Here is a 12,550-nt window from a genome sequence, read left to right on the forward strand (position 1 = left end):
AGCCAAGGCCGGGCTCAGGGTGGCTAACGAGCAATAATAAAAACAAGTTGAATGAATACAACTTAAAAACAAAATTAAAATACAACATTAAAATATTGAAACATTAAAATATTAAAAGGTAGCCTCATCGCAGGAGGAGAAAGGAAAAGAAAAAAGAAAGAGGGGGAGGGAATCAAATTGATTCTAAGCCAAAGGCCAGACGGAACAACTCTGTCTTACAGGCCCTGCGGAAAGAAATCAGATCCCGCAGGGCCCTGGTCTCATGAGGCAGAGCGTTCCACCAGGCCGGAGCCAGTGCTGAAAAGGCCCTGGCTCTGGTTGAGGCTAATCTAACTTCCTTAGGGCCTGGAACCACGAGGGTGTTGCTATTTATGGACCTTGAGGCTCTCCGTGGGGCATACCGGGAGAGGCGGTCCCGTAGGTACGAGGGTCCTAGGCCGTAGGCCAGGAAGTTGCACTGCTTGTCATGTGGCAGACAGAACTGCTTGGGGAAGATTAGTGGTTTATTCCCCAATTGCTCTTTGGCCCCCAGAAATATATGTAGTGGAACTCGCCCCTTGTTTCTCTCTGCCCCCCCCCCCCCCCCATTCAGTGTGAGCCCTGTGTGATGTATATGGATTACATGCTGTGGGAGGGAATGAATATTTTGTTTCCCTCCATATTATTCTCCCTGACATACTAGCCTTGTGTGTCTATGGGGCGTTTCGTGTGGAGGAGGAAATACTAAAAATAGATGCTCCCATAACTGTATTCTGAAACCATACAGTCTGTCAACAAGCATATCGCCTCTGCCTTCGTTCCTGTTCTGCTGTGAGAGCTGAAGGGGTTGTAAGGCTTTGTTTCTTAAAACCAGGGATGGGGAACCTGTGACCCTCCAGATACTGGTGAGTTTCAGATCCCATCATCCCTGACTTTGCTATGCAGGAGCAGGAACAGCTGAAGATGCAAGGTTGTCTGCTGGTGTTTGTAGATCTGTACGGTTGTAAATCTCTTTGTCTCTGTTGTGTTTGGCTTCCCATCTAAGTTTGAGGCCTGCAAAGTGCATGCCCCCCAACATCCTGCCTAGCTTGCCCCGTAGCTATCCAGGAGGGCGGTGAGCGTGCGAAAGCAAACCCCTGAGCCGCAACCAGATGCATCCAGCCTAGAACCCGTGGCTGGCTGAACTGCAGTGCTCTGACATGCGCCTTGCTGCTGCGCCATGCGACTTTTCCGCATGGACACGTCGGTACCCCTCTTGCAGATCCTGACTTCCTCCCTTCCCCTGCTTCCCCTCCTTGTTTTTTTGCAGCACACCAGTGTGGAGAGCGACGCCGGGCTCCATTCTTCCGCAAGCACTTTCTCCACCTCCTCCAGCACCGTCTCGGCTGCGCCCCCCGTGGTCAGCGCCTCCTCGAACCTGAGTAGCGTCAGCAGCCTGGGCCTGAGCCTCAGCGGCAACTCCACGGTGACCGCCACGACCCGCAGCTCTGTTGCCACGACGTCAGGTGCTTCCTCAAGGCTCTAGGCCTGGCCAGCGGCTAAAATGCACGTGTGTGTGTGCATGAGAAAGCAGAGAGCAGGGCTGCTCCTTTTTTAAACATTGCTTTACATTCTGTTCCTGCGGCTGTTGATTCAGATATACATTTCTGCTCTTCCCTCTTTGGACAGTGCCCCTCTCTGTAAGACAAGGCAAATGCAATCTCTTTAGCAGCTAGCCAGTTGGTGAGCTTTGAGCTCCCTTCAGCCTCTCTTGCCTGCTTTGAGCAGAGAGAGAGTGTGTGTGTTTGCTGGAGCTGACGTGACCGTCATTCATATAATATTACTATTATTTATAAAATGAGTACACCGCCCTTCATCCAAAGAGCCCAAGGCAGTTTACAGCAGAAAAATACAGAATGAGAATACAGTCGTACCTTGGTTCTCAAACTGAATCCGTTCCGGAAGTCCGTTCGACTTCCAAAAATGTTCGAAAACCAAGGCACTACTTCTGATTGGCTGCAGGAGCTTCCTGCACTCAATCAGAAGCCGCGGCGGATGTTTGGCTTCCCAAAAAAGTTTGCAGACCAGAACAGTCACTTCCAGGTTTGTGGCGTTCAGGAGCCAAAACGTTTGAATCACAAGGCATTTGAAAACCAAGGTACAACTGTACGTAATAAAACAATAACAAATCACACACACTTTTTGAAAAGCTGTAGAATAATAATCAGCCTGGTTGAAGAGAAATGTTTTCACCTGGCGCCAAAAGATATGTAACGAAGGTGTTTAGGTGAGCCTCCCTGGGGAGGGGGGACGCGGGTGGCGCTATGGGTTAAACCACTGAGCCTAGGACTTCCTGATCAGAAGGTCGGCGATTCGAATCCCCGTGACGGGGTGAGCTTCCGTTGCTCGGTCCCTGCTCCTGCCAACCTAGCAGTTCGAAAGCACGCAGTGCAAGTAGATAAATAGGTACCGCTCAGGCGGGAAGGTAAACGGCATTTCCGTGCGCTGCTCTGGTTCGCCAGAAGCAGCTTAGTCATGCTGGCCACATGACCCGGAACCTGTATGCTGGCTCCCTCGGCCAATAAAGCGAGATGAGCGCCGCAACCCCAGAGTCGGTCACGACTGAACCTAATGGTCAGGGGTCCCTTTACCTTTACTCAGGGGAGAACATTCCACAAACAGGGAGCCACAGCAGAAAAGGCCCGTTCTCATATTTCCACCCTCTGGACCTCTCATAGAGGAGGTACACATATAAAGGGGGGGTTTTAACAATGGAAAGTGCCAGCAGAGCTGTGCTTATATGGTTGGTTGGTTTTTGCATTTCCTGCCCTCTTATAAGAGTCCAGATGTTGCTGCACTACAGTTCCTATGAGCCGTTGACCATTGGCCTCCCGTGTGGTGCTGATGGGTGTTGTAGTCCAACAACCTCGGCCGGAGGGGTGTCACAGTTTTGCCCCAGCCCTGTAATAAAGCAAGAAGTGGGGAGAACACTGTGAGCACTCTCTGTGCCACACGTTCTGAAGCATGGGTGCGCCTTCATTGCGTTGTCCCTCCAATCCCTCCTTTTCAGCTATGTCTAGTCCCTGTGACTAGTGACTACTTTAGTTTAGAGCAGGACTGGATAAGGTTGCTGCTGTACTTGCAGGTCCCATCACCCCTGGGCATCAGTCACACTGACTGGCTGAGGGGAGCTGGGTCCAGCAATGCTTGGAGGTGCCCCTGGCATAGACTGTAGGATCACAGAGTTGGTATAGACCTCCAAAGTCATGTAGTCCTTTCCTCTACTGATGAAGGAAGTCCAATGCTAACAGTACTGAGCTGAATATACCAAAAGCCTTGGTCCAGTATATCTGAAGGAGCGTCATCGTTCTGCCCGGATACTGAGGTCCAGCGCTGAGGGCCTTCTGGTGGTTCCCTCACTGCGAGAAACCAAATTACAGGGAACCAGGCAAAGGGCCTTCTCGGTAGTGGCACCCGTCCTGTGGAACGCCCCCCAACCAGATGTCAAAGAGAACAACAACTAGAGGCAGCCCTGTTTAGGGAAGCTTTTAATGTTTGATGCATTACTGTATTCTAATATTTGGTTGATGCCGCCCAGAGTGGCTGGGGAAGCCCAGCCAGATGGGCGGGGTATAAATAAATTATTATTATTATTATTATTATTATTATTATTATTATTATTATTATTATTATTATATAACTGGCCGAAGTCAGCTTCCTATGCCCCTAAGCCAGGGATGGGGAACTTTCTGTCCTCCAGGTATTTCCAAACCACAACTCCCATCATCCCATACTGTTGGTTGGGGTTGATGGAGTCCCACAACATCTGGAGGGCCGCAGGGTCCCCATCCCTGCTTTGCACCTCTGCAAGTGCACTTACATGGTCCCTGATTGGTTGGGACATGTGTCGAGGACAGGCGTGAAATACTTGTGGCCAGATGTTGCTGCACTACAACTCCCATTATCCATGCTGGCTGAGGTTGATGGGAGCTGGAGTCCAATAACATCTAGGGACAGCAGGCTTTGGACTTGCCATCTTCCGCACACAGAAGCTTGTTTCCTCCCACTCAGCTATGAGCTTTATCCTTACTCTTCCATATCTAACATTGCCAGTCACACACTTTTTAAATTTTGGTTTGTGCATGCTCGCTCTCTCATAATTGTAAGTCTCCCTGCTTCTCAGTGCCTGTGGGAGAGGAGGGGGCAGTGGTCCTGGGATGTCCGTAGTTAACTCTGCTTTCTCCCCATAGGGAAGGCTCCACCCAACCTGCCTCCAGGAGTGCCGCCATTGCTGCCGAACCCGTACATCATGGCTCCAGGGCTGCTGCACGCCTACCCGGTGAGTAGGGGCCGCTTTACAGTTCCATGCCAGTAGATCCTGCTTGGCTCTTGACCATAGCATGGCAGGAGGGACAGAGCATGGGAAATCAACCTGGAGTCGGTACCAGATGCAATCAAAGCAGCCTCCAACCTGCTTGTGTTGCAACATCTGACTCTGACAAAAAAACAACAACCCAAGACCTTTGAAATAATCCTGGTTTATGGGAAGCGAATCCAAACAAACCAATACAACACAATACAAAAATGAATGTCCCTTGTGAGAGACACGGGCCTCTCCCTAACCTGCTGCTTCTCTTGCAGCCGCAGGTTTATGGCTACGACGACCTACAGATGCTTCAGACGAGATTCCCCTTGGTGAGTTAAATTCAGCCCTCCCTCTGCCCTCCTAAAATAACACCATCATCGCTACTTAGGAAACATTCCGCCTCCTGCTGCTCTGCATTGTGTAGCAGGACACCTTTGTTCTTCTCTTGCAATGTTTGTAACACTTTCATCACGGAGCAGACTGGAATAATCTTAAATGCAAAAACCCTCCGAAATCAACTGAAAATAAATTGTCTTTGTCAATGACATTTGTATGCCGCCCTGTAACATCCACTAAACCTATATGACACCTGGGAATGGTACTTTGCCAGTAACTAATAAACGAGCCCAGTTTTTGAACAAAGGTACTGCTTTTGGTCTCCTTCTTCTCCATCCCCTTCGGATATAGCTCTTGTTTTTTCACAAAGACACCAACCTTTTTACGCTGTGCCCGTTTAAAGCACAAGGCTTCCTCCAAGGAATCCTGGGGACTGTAATTTCCCCCTCCCAGAGCTACAGCCCCCGGCATCCTTAGCAGACGACATTTCTTAGGATTCTTTGGGGGAAGTCATGTGTTTCAAATGTGTGCTGGGGTTGCATTCTGGTCCCTGGAGGCCAGTTCCCTCCTCCTCCTCCTCCCCAGTCGAGATGAGCATTCTTACCTTCTGCCTCTCTTCCAGGACTACTACAGCATCCCGTTCCCCACACAGACCACCCCGCTTACTGGAAGAGACGCCAGCTTGAGCAGCAATCCTTACTCTGGTAGGAGACGGGCAAAGCCCCGGTTGGGGAAGGAGGTTGGGTTTAAGCAGTGGCGTAGCGTGGGGGGTGCCAGGGGTGCCGGCCGCACCGGGCGCAACATTTTGGGGGGCGCGTTTGGCCGGCCCCCCTCGAGGAAGCGGGAACCTCTCCAAGGCACAGCGTGCCGTCGGTAGAGGAAAAAAGCCGCGCAGCAGCAGCAGCAGCAAAGTCGGGAGGAGGAGGAGGTGGAGCGAGCCTGCTAATTCCTTGCTGGGAATTAAGCGGCTCAAGACTCTCTCCACTGGCCACCTGGGTAGTGAGCCGAGCAGGGAGTCTGGCGAGGGGGCGGGAAGAGACTTTCCCCCCTTTTTTCCACCTCGCCTGGTCAAAAAGGAGAGCGGAGTCTCCTCAGGGCGCCCTCAGGCAGGGCAGGGAAAGGCAAGCAGAGCGAGGAGGAGAGAGGGGGGAGGGGGGGGAGCAGCCAGGAAACGCCGCGGTGTGGAGGAGGAATCAGTTAAGGAGAGAAAGCGAAAAGCCTTGGAGAAAGGGGAAAAAGGAAAGAAAAGAGGCAGCTCCAGGAGAGCGCGGGGGAAAGAGAAGCCTCGCTGCTGCTGCTTGGGAGAGTAAATTACTGTACTTGCCTTGCCCCGGGTTAGGGGGCGCAAATTACTTGCCTTGCCCCGGGTTAGGGGGCGCAAATTACTTGCCTTGCCCCGGGTGCTGATAACCCACGCTACGCCGCTGGGTTTAAGCCACCTGGGAAGGGCAGTTCAGTTGTCGTCCTAATCAGACTAATTCTGTAGGTTTCTGTTCAACTAACTTACTTATTTCCAGTATTCGTATCCTATCCATCAGTTAAAGAGGCTCTCCAAGGGACAATGCAGTTCCTTTCCTGAGGCTTGCAATCTAAAAGACAAGACACATGAAGGGAAAGGGAATGGGGAAGGGAGCGACACGAACCGCAGAGCATGACGACATGTTACATTCTTCTTTATATAGGAAGATATTGCTAGAAAACTAACTTGCTGGCACCAAGCTAGGTCCTTTGGGTGGGTTTTTGTTTTGTGTGAGAGTGGGTTGCCACTAACCATATTTTTCTGTGTATAAGACGGTCCCTATTTTTTCGAACCCAAAATTAGGAATTCGGTATTTTAGGGTTGCCATAAAAGTGGCAACTTTTCATAGAAGTGAAAATCCGAGCAATCGGTGGCGGTGAAAAGTTGTTCAGCCTTCTGGGGGCAATCGCCCTCAAAGCCATTGAGCTTTTTTCCAGGCAAACCAAGACCCAATCACCCTGCCGAACACCGCGTTCTGGCCCAACCAAGGCAAAAACCCAGACATTTGATGTTCCCCTGTGCATTCACTATCCGTGTAGAAGACGACCCCCAATTTTGGACTAAAAGGGGTGGGTTTTTTAGCAAAAAAAATCGTCTTATATGCTGAAAAATACAGGATATTTATTCTAAGTATTTACAAACATCATTTTGTTTGTAAAATGGAGCGAGGTGGTGGACAACACGCAGAGGCAGCTGTATCCTATCAGTAATGTGCCGTAATCTCCCTACGTTGCTGGAGAAGGGTGGTGGCAAACTAGATGCACACTTTTGCCATTGGGACTCTACGCCGAGACCATATAACACGGGTCTTGAAAGACCTACACTAGCTCCCAGTACGTTTCCGAGCACAATTCAAAGTGTTGGTGCTGACCTTTAAAGCTCTAAACGGCCTTGGTCCAGTATCCCTGAAGAGTGTGGTCCAGCTCCAAGGGCCTTCTAGCGGTTCCCTTGCTGCGAGAAGCCAAGTTACAGGGAACCAGGCAGAGGGCCTTATTGGCAGTGGCACCCGCCCTGTGGAACGCCTTCCCACCAGATGTCAAAGAGAAAAACAACTACCGGACTTTTAGAAGACATCTGAAGGCAGCCCTGTTTAGGGAAGCTTTTAATGTTTCATGCATTACGATATTTTAATATTTTGTTGGAAGCTGCCCGGAGTGGCTGGGGAAGCCCAGCCAGATGGGCAGGGTATAAATAATAAATTATTATTATTCTCACTCTCCCCTCCCCCCCCCCAGGTGACCTTACGAAGTTTGGCCGCGGTGATGCCTCTTCCCCCGCTCCGGCCACCACCCTGGCCCAGCCTCAGCAGAACCAGACCCAGACGCACCACACCACCCAGCAGACGTTCCTGAACCCAGCCCTGCCTCCCGGCTACAGCTACACCAGCCTGCCCTACTACACCGGAGTCCCGGGGCTGCCCAGCACCTTCCAGTATGGGCCAGCTGTGTTCCCCGTGAGTGCCGGCCTGCTGTGGAGCTGTGGGACTGGGGTGGAGCCTGACCCGGCCGCTTCCTCCCACCCTGCTCACTCCCCAGCCCTTTGCTTTCCCCAGGTGGCTCCCACTTCTTCCAAGCAGCACAGCGTCAACGTCAGCATGAACGCCTCGGCCACCCCCTTCCAGCAGCCCAGCGGCTACGGCTCCCATGGATACAGCACTGGTGAGTAGGTGGGGCGGCCACAAGAGTTGAAGCAGCTTGAGGGAGGGTGTGAGATCGTCTGCAAGGGGCATCGTTCGCCGCGGTTCCCTGCCTTGGCAAGGCTCACTGGGTGGTGGCAAGGGGCCAAACCTTTGGTGCCTTCAGCCCAGTCCTACAGAACGCCCTGCTGCTAGAAATTCTGCAAGCAGGCCCTTCCATTGCAACCTTTTAAATGCCTGCTGGAAACTTGGGTTCCGCCAGGCTTAGTAGGCAAGCCAACATCTTTCAGCAAGAGTTACCGTGATTTCTGACTTTTAACTTTCATATATGGTTTTTGGGTACAGTTGTAAGCAGTATACAGTGGTACCTCGGGCTAAGAACTTAATTCGTTCTGGAGGTCCGTTCTCAACCTGAAACTGTTCTTAACCTGAAGCACCACATTAGCTAATAGGGTGTCCTGCTGCCGCCGCACGATTTCTGTTCTTATCCTGAAGCGAAGTTCTGAACCCGAGGTACTATTTCTGGGTTAGCGGAGTCTGTAACCTGAAGCGTCTGTAACCCGAGGTACCACTGTATAGATATTTTTTATAAATATAACAGGGTGGTTCATTTTTAAAAATCGAGCCAAAAGCCAACCTAGTTACTTCCAGATGTTGCAGGACACCAGCTCCAATCATCCCCAGCTAGGATGGTCAATCGGTAGGGATCATAGGGTTATAGAGCTGGAAGGGACCCCCATGGTTGTCTGCAATGCGGGAATCTCTACTCAAGCGACCATGACAGGTGGCCATCCAACCTCTGCTTAATAACCTCCAAGGAAGGAGAACCCACCACCTTCTGAGGAAGACCATTCCGCTGTCGAACAGCTCTCACTGTCAGAAAGTTCCTGGTGTTTAGCTGGAATCTCCATTCTTTGTAACTTGAAGCCATTGGTTCGAGTCCTGCCCTCCAGAGCAGGAGAAACCAAGCTTGCTCCATCTTCCCTGAAGATATTTGAAGATGGCTATCACAGCTTCTGTTTTCCAGGCTAAACATACCCAGCTCCTTCAACCATTCCTCACAAGGCTTGGTTTCCAGACCCTTGATCATCTTGGTCACCCTCCTCTGCACATGTTGCAGCTTGCCAACATCTTTATTAAACTATGCTGCCCGGAGCTGGACTCCAGGTGTGGCCTGAATAGAGTTGGACTATTACTTCTCCTGATCCAGGACACTAGATGTCTGTTGATGCAGCCTAGAATAACACCAGCCTTTTTTGCTCCTGAGGCCTTCTGGAGGACCAAAATCATCTGGGGCTGGATAGACCCCGTGGTCTGACTTAAGGCAGCTTTGCATGCTCATAATATTAGGGTCTGTTACAATATATTAAGTCTGTTATAATATATTATAATATTAGGGTCTGTTATAAAATGCTACGGCCATCCTTTGACTCGGGCATAGGCAAACTCTGGGACTACAATTCCCATCATCTCTGACCACTGGTCCTGTTAGCTAGGGATGATGGGAATTGTAGTTCTAAACATCAGGAGGGCTGGAGTTTACCTATGCCTGCTTTGACTCCTCAAAAATAGCTCCATTGGGTTGGTCCTCTTGATGGCCCCACGTTTCTCCACAGATTCCATCAGATTCGTTCATTTTTAGTTTCATTTGCATGCCTCTTTCCCGCCAAAAGAATAGTGCTCAATGAGGTTTAACAGCAAAGAAAACAGGAGCATGTCTCAAAATCAACCACTGCAAGAGCCATTTCATAACGGCATCATAGCGGCAAATATAGAAGCATACAAAAAAAAAAACACCCCAGCACTTCATTACTATAACTGAAACAAGATTATGTTAGCGTTAGACCTCCTGGCAACAGCAAAAATAACAAGGGAGCTTCGCAGTCTCACCTTGGTCCCAGAAACACCCTTTCCATTGTGTTGCTCACAGTCCCTCTCCTGTAGCAACTTGCAAGGCTTCCAAAGGCTGCGGTTTGGGTAGCTGGGAACTCCCACCCTGGTTTTGCTCCCAGATACAGACCCTGCACCGCTTAAATCAGGAAGGCAGACACAGACATGGAATTCGGTAGGGCCTAACGCTCTGAGGTGGCGCTGTGGGTTAAACCACAGAGTCTAGGACTTGTTGATCAGAAGGTCGGCGGTTCGAATCCCTGCGATAGGGTGAGCTCCTGTTGTTTGGTCCCTGCTCCTGCCCACCTAGCAGTTCGAAATCACGTCAAAGTGCAAGTAGATAAGTAGGTACCGCTCCGGCGGGAAGCTAAACGGCATTTCATTGCACTGCTCTGGTTCGCCAGAAGCGGCTTAGTCATGCTGGCCACATGACCCGGAAGCTTTACACCGGCTCCCTCGGCCAATAAAGCAAGATGAGCGCTGCAACCCCAAAATCATCCGCGACTGGACCTAATGGTCAGAGGTCCCTTTACCTTTAGCGCTCCAAGGAACTCCGTCTGCATCAGTATGGTAAAATGAGCACCTGGCCACCGAGACTACCTGGGCATTCCAGTGACAGAGCAGCACTGCCAGATTGTGAACCTGCTCCTTCCGGGGAAGACAACTGACCAGTTTCTCGGACGTGGGAGCCACTCTCCCACAGTGCCCCCCTCTTGCCAGGAGACAAGCTCGACTTGTTTTGCTTCTTGCATCTCGTCACTGCATCTAAGCTGATGTGAGCACATGTACACCAAAGTCAGCCTTTGCAACATCATGATATGGCTAGGAGGCTGTTCTCACCCTCAAATCGCTCTGGGAAGGAGGGAGGGGAGCCAGGAGGGGAGGAGTTTGGGATTTGCATACGACCAACCAAGCTAACTGCTAACGCCGCTTTGTCCCCCCCCCCCCCTTCTCCAGGTGTGTCAGTAACATCCAGTAACACAGGAGTGCCGGACATCTCTGGTTCTGTTTACTCCAAAACACAGGTTGGTACTGCAATGTGGGAGGTGGCTCCTGAGTGTGCCGTATGAGGTTTGGGTTCTTGGCTGCCTTGCAGTAATCCAGGTGGAACGTAGGAGCAAAGGAACTGCCCCGGTTTCCCCACCAAAATCTCCCCTTCCCCTGCTGAGAAACGAAAATAATACAATCACAAAAAACAGGGGAGGGGGCCCTGAAAAATACAGGCAACTCATTTTAGGCGCGACATTTAGTCGTGCCTAAAATGGGTTGCCTGTATTTTTTAGTCACGCCTAAAAAATGTGCCTGTATTTTTCAGGACCCCCTCCCCTGTTTTTTGGGATTATATTATTTTGTGCATGATTGTGAACATGCGCATAGCACCAAACCCGGAAGTGACCCAGAAACATCCTAAAAGACATCATTAAAAGAGTGGATCAGGGGCAGAACGAATTGTTTCAATTGCGCATGATTTCACGCAAACACACAGTGACCCAGAACGCAAACCCCACACAAATCAGGGGTTGCCTCTATACATCTTGGGAGTCGAAGGCCCACGGGTAAAGGGATGCATCTTCAGCATTCGCCGGAAGCTGTATAATGAAGGTTCTAGGCTCTTCTCTGTGCGGAGGGAGTTCCACAATTTTGGGGCTGCCACAGAGGAGGCCCACTCCTTGGCCAACCCCTCCCTGAACCTACTGAGAGAGGCAAAACTACCGAGCAGGTCCCATCTAGAGGGTCTGTAGGGAAGGATCTGGTCTTTCAGATATTTGGGGCCTGAGTGGTTTAGGGCTTTAAACACTTAACGTGAGCACCTAGAATTGGGCCCAGAAATGAACTGGCAACCTGTTTTCAAAGAGGGCTTGTGCGTGATCTGAATGGAACCCCAGTGGGTAATCTGACAGCTGCATTTCGGGCCGTTTTTGAGTCACTTTTAAGGGCAGCCCCACAGGGAGCGCATTGCAGATGGCCAGATATTGCTGCACTCCTGACTCTCATCATCGCTGACCATTGAGCCACTCTGACTGCTGCAGCGACTGATGGGAACCCTGCAACATCAGGACCTGGGGTGTGGGGCATAGCTGTCAACTGTCCCTTATTTGGCGGGAAAGTCCCTTATCCCAGCGCCGTGTCCCGCTGCTGTCCCTTATTGATGATGTCCCTTAAATTTCCCGGGTTTCAAAGGAAGCAGCTCCTCTCCCTCCCTGCTGGCCAGGGAGGAGGGAGGCTCCAACTGTGTTGCATACCCAAGAAGGAGTCTAAGAACGACTGGGGGGGGGTGGAGCTTGCCTGCCTTGTGCTGATCAAATCTGCCGCATAGCCTGGGGACTCGCCTTTGATCAGCACTTCCCAGCGGAGAGGTGACGGTGGTTTTCCTTGCTGCATCCCCTTTGCCGGGTTGCTGTGCTGTGGGAACCACCGCTTGAGGCTTCGTTCGGCTGCTGGTTGACTAAAATCCCTTATTTTGGCTGCTGATCCCTTATTTGCGAGGCTGCTGGTCCCTTATTTTCAAATCTGTAAGTTGACAGCTATGGTGTGGGGTGGCGACGCAGGTTCCCTGCCAGCGACATAGGGGTAGAATTCCTGTCCCTAAACATCCTTCTGTGTGTATGTGTACCCAGCAGCAGTCGTTTGAGAAGCAGGGATTCCACACCGGAACCCCCACGGCCTCCTTCAACCTGCCGTCGGCGCTGGGCAGTGGCGGCCCCATCAACCCTGCCACCGCCGCAGCATATCCGCCGGCCCCGTTCATGCACATCCTGACGCCTCATCAGCAGCCGCACTCCCAGATCTTGCACCACCACCTGCAGCAGGACGGGCAGGTAAGGGCGGGTCCCAATACACCCAC

At 51.2% G+C, this 12,550-nt stretch overlaps 1 protein-coding gene across 10 annotated transcripts in view; it reads left to right on the forward strand.

Moving 5' to 3' along the window:
* UBAP2L (ubiquitin associated protein 2 like) overlaps positions 1-12,550 on the forward strand; it is a 51,294-nt gene that overhangs the window by 35,874 nt on the left and 2,870 nt on the right. For 6 of the 10 annotated variants that reach the window (XM_028711186.2, XM_077920536.1, XM_077920537.1 and 3 more), the window contains 8 exons: positions 1,289-1,484; positions 4,209-4,297; positions 4,600-4,653; positions 5,283-5,364; positions 7,415-7,632; positions 7,732-7,837; positions 10,663-10,730; positions 12,324-12,524. In XM_028711186.2, the coding sequence (XP_028567019.2) occupies positions 1,289-1,484; positions 4,209-4,297; positions 4,600-4,653; positions 5,283-5,364; positions 7,415-7,632; positions 7,732-7,837; positions 10,663-10,730; positions 12,324-12,524 (1,014 nt within the window). The remainder of the gene's footprint in view (positions 1-1,288; positions 1,485-4,208; positions 4,298-4,599; positions 4,654-5,282; positions 5,365-7,414; positions 7,633-7,731; positions 7,838-10,662; positions 10,731-12,323; positions 12,525-12,550) is intronic. The other 4 variants (XM_028711187.2, XM_028711188.2, XM_028711191.2 and 1 more) reach the window with 2 other exon arrangements.

This window comes from Podarcis muralis, chromosome 16, assembly GCF_964188315.1.
Source record: "Podarcis muralis chromosome 16, rPodMur119.hap1.1, whole genome shotgun sequence".
Classification (NCBI taxonomy): domain Eukaryota; kingdom Metazoa; phylum Chordata; class Lepidosauria; order Squamata; family Lacertidae; genus Podarcis; species Podarcis muralis.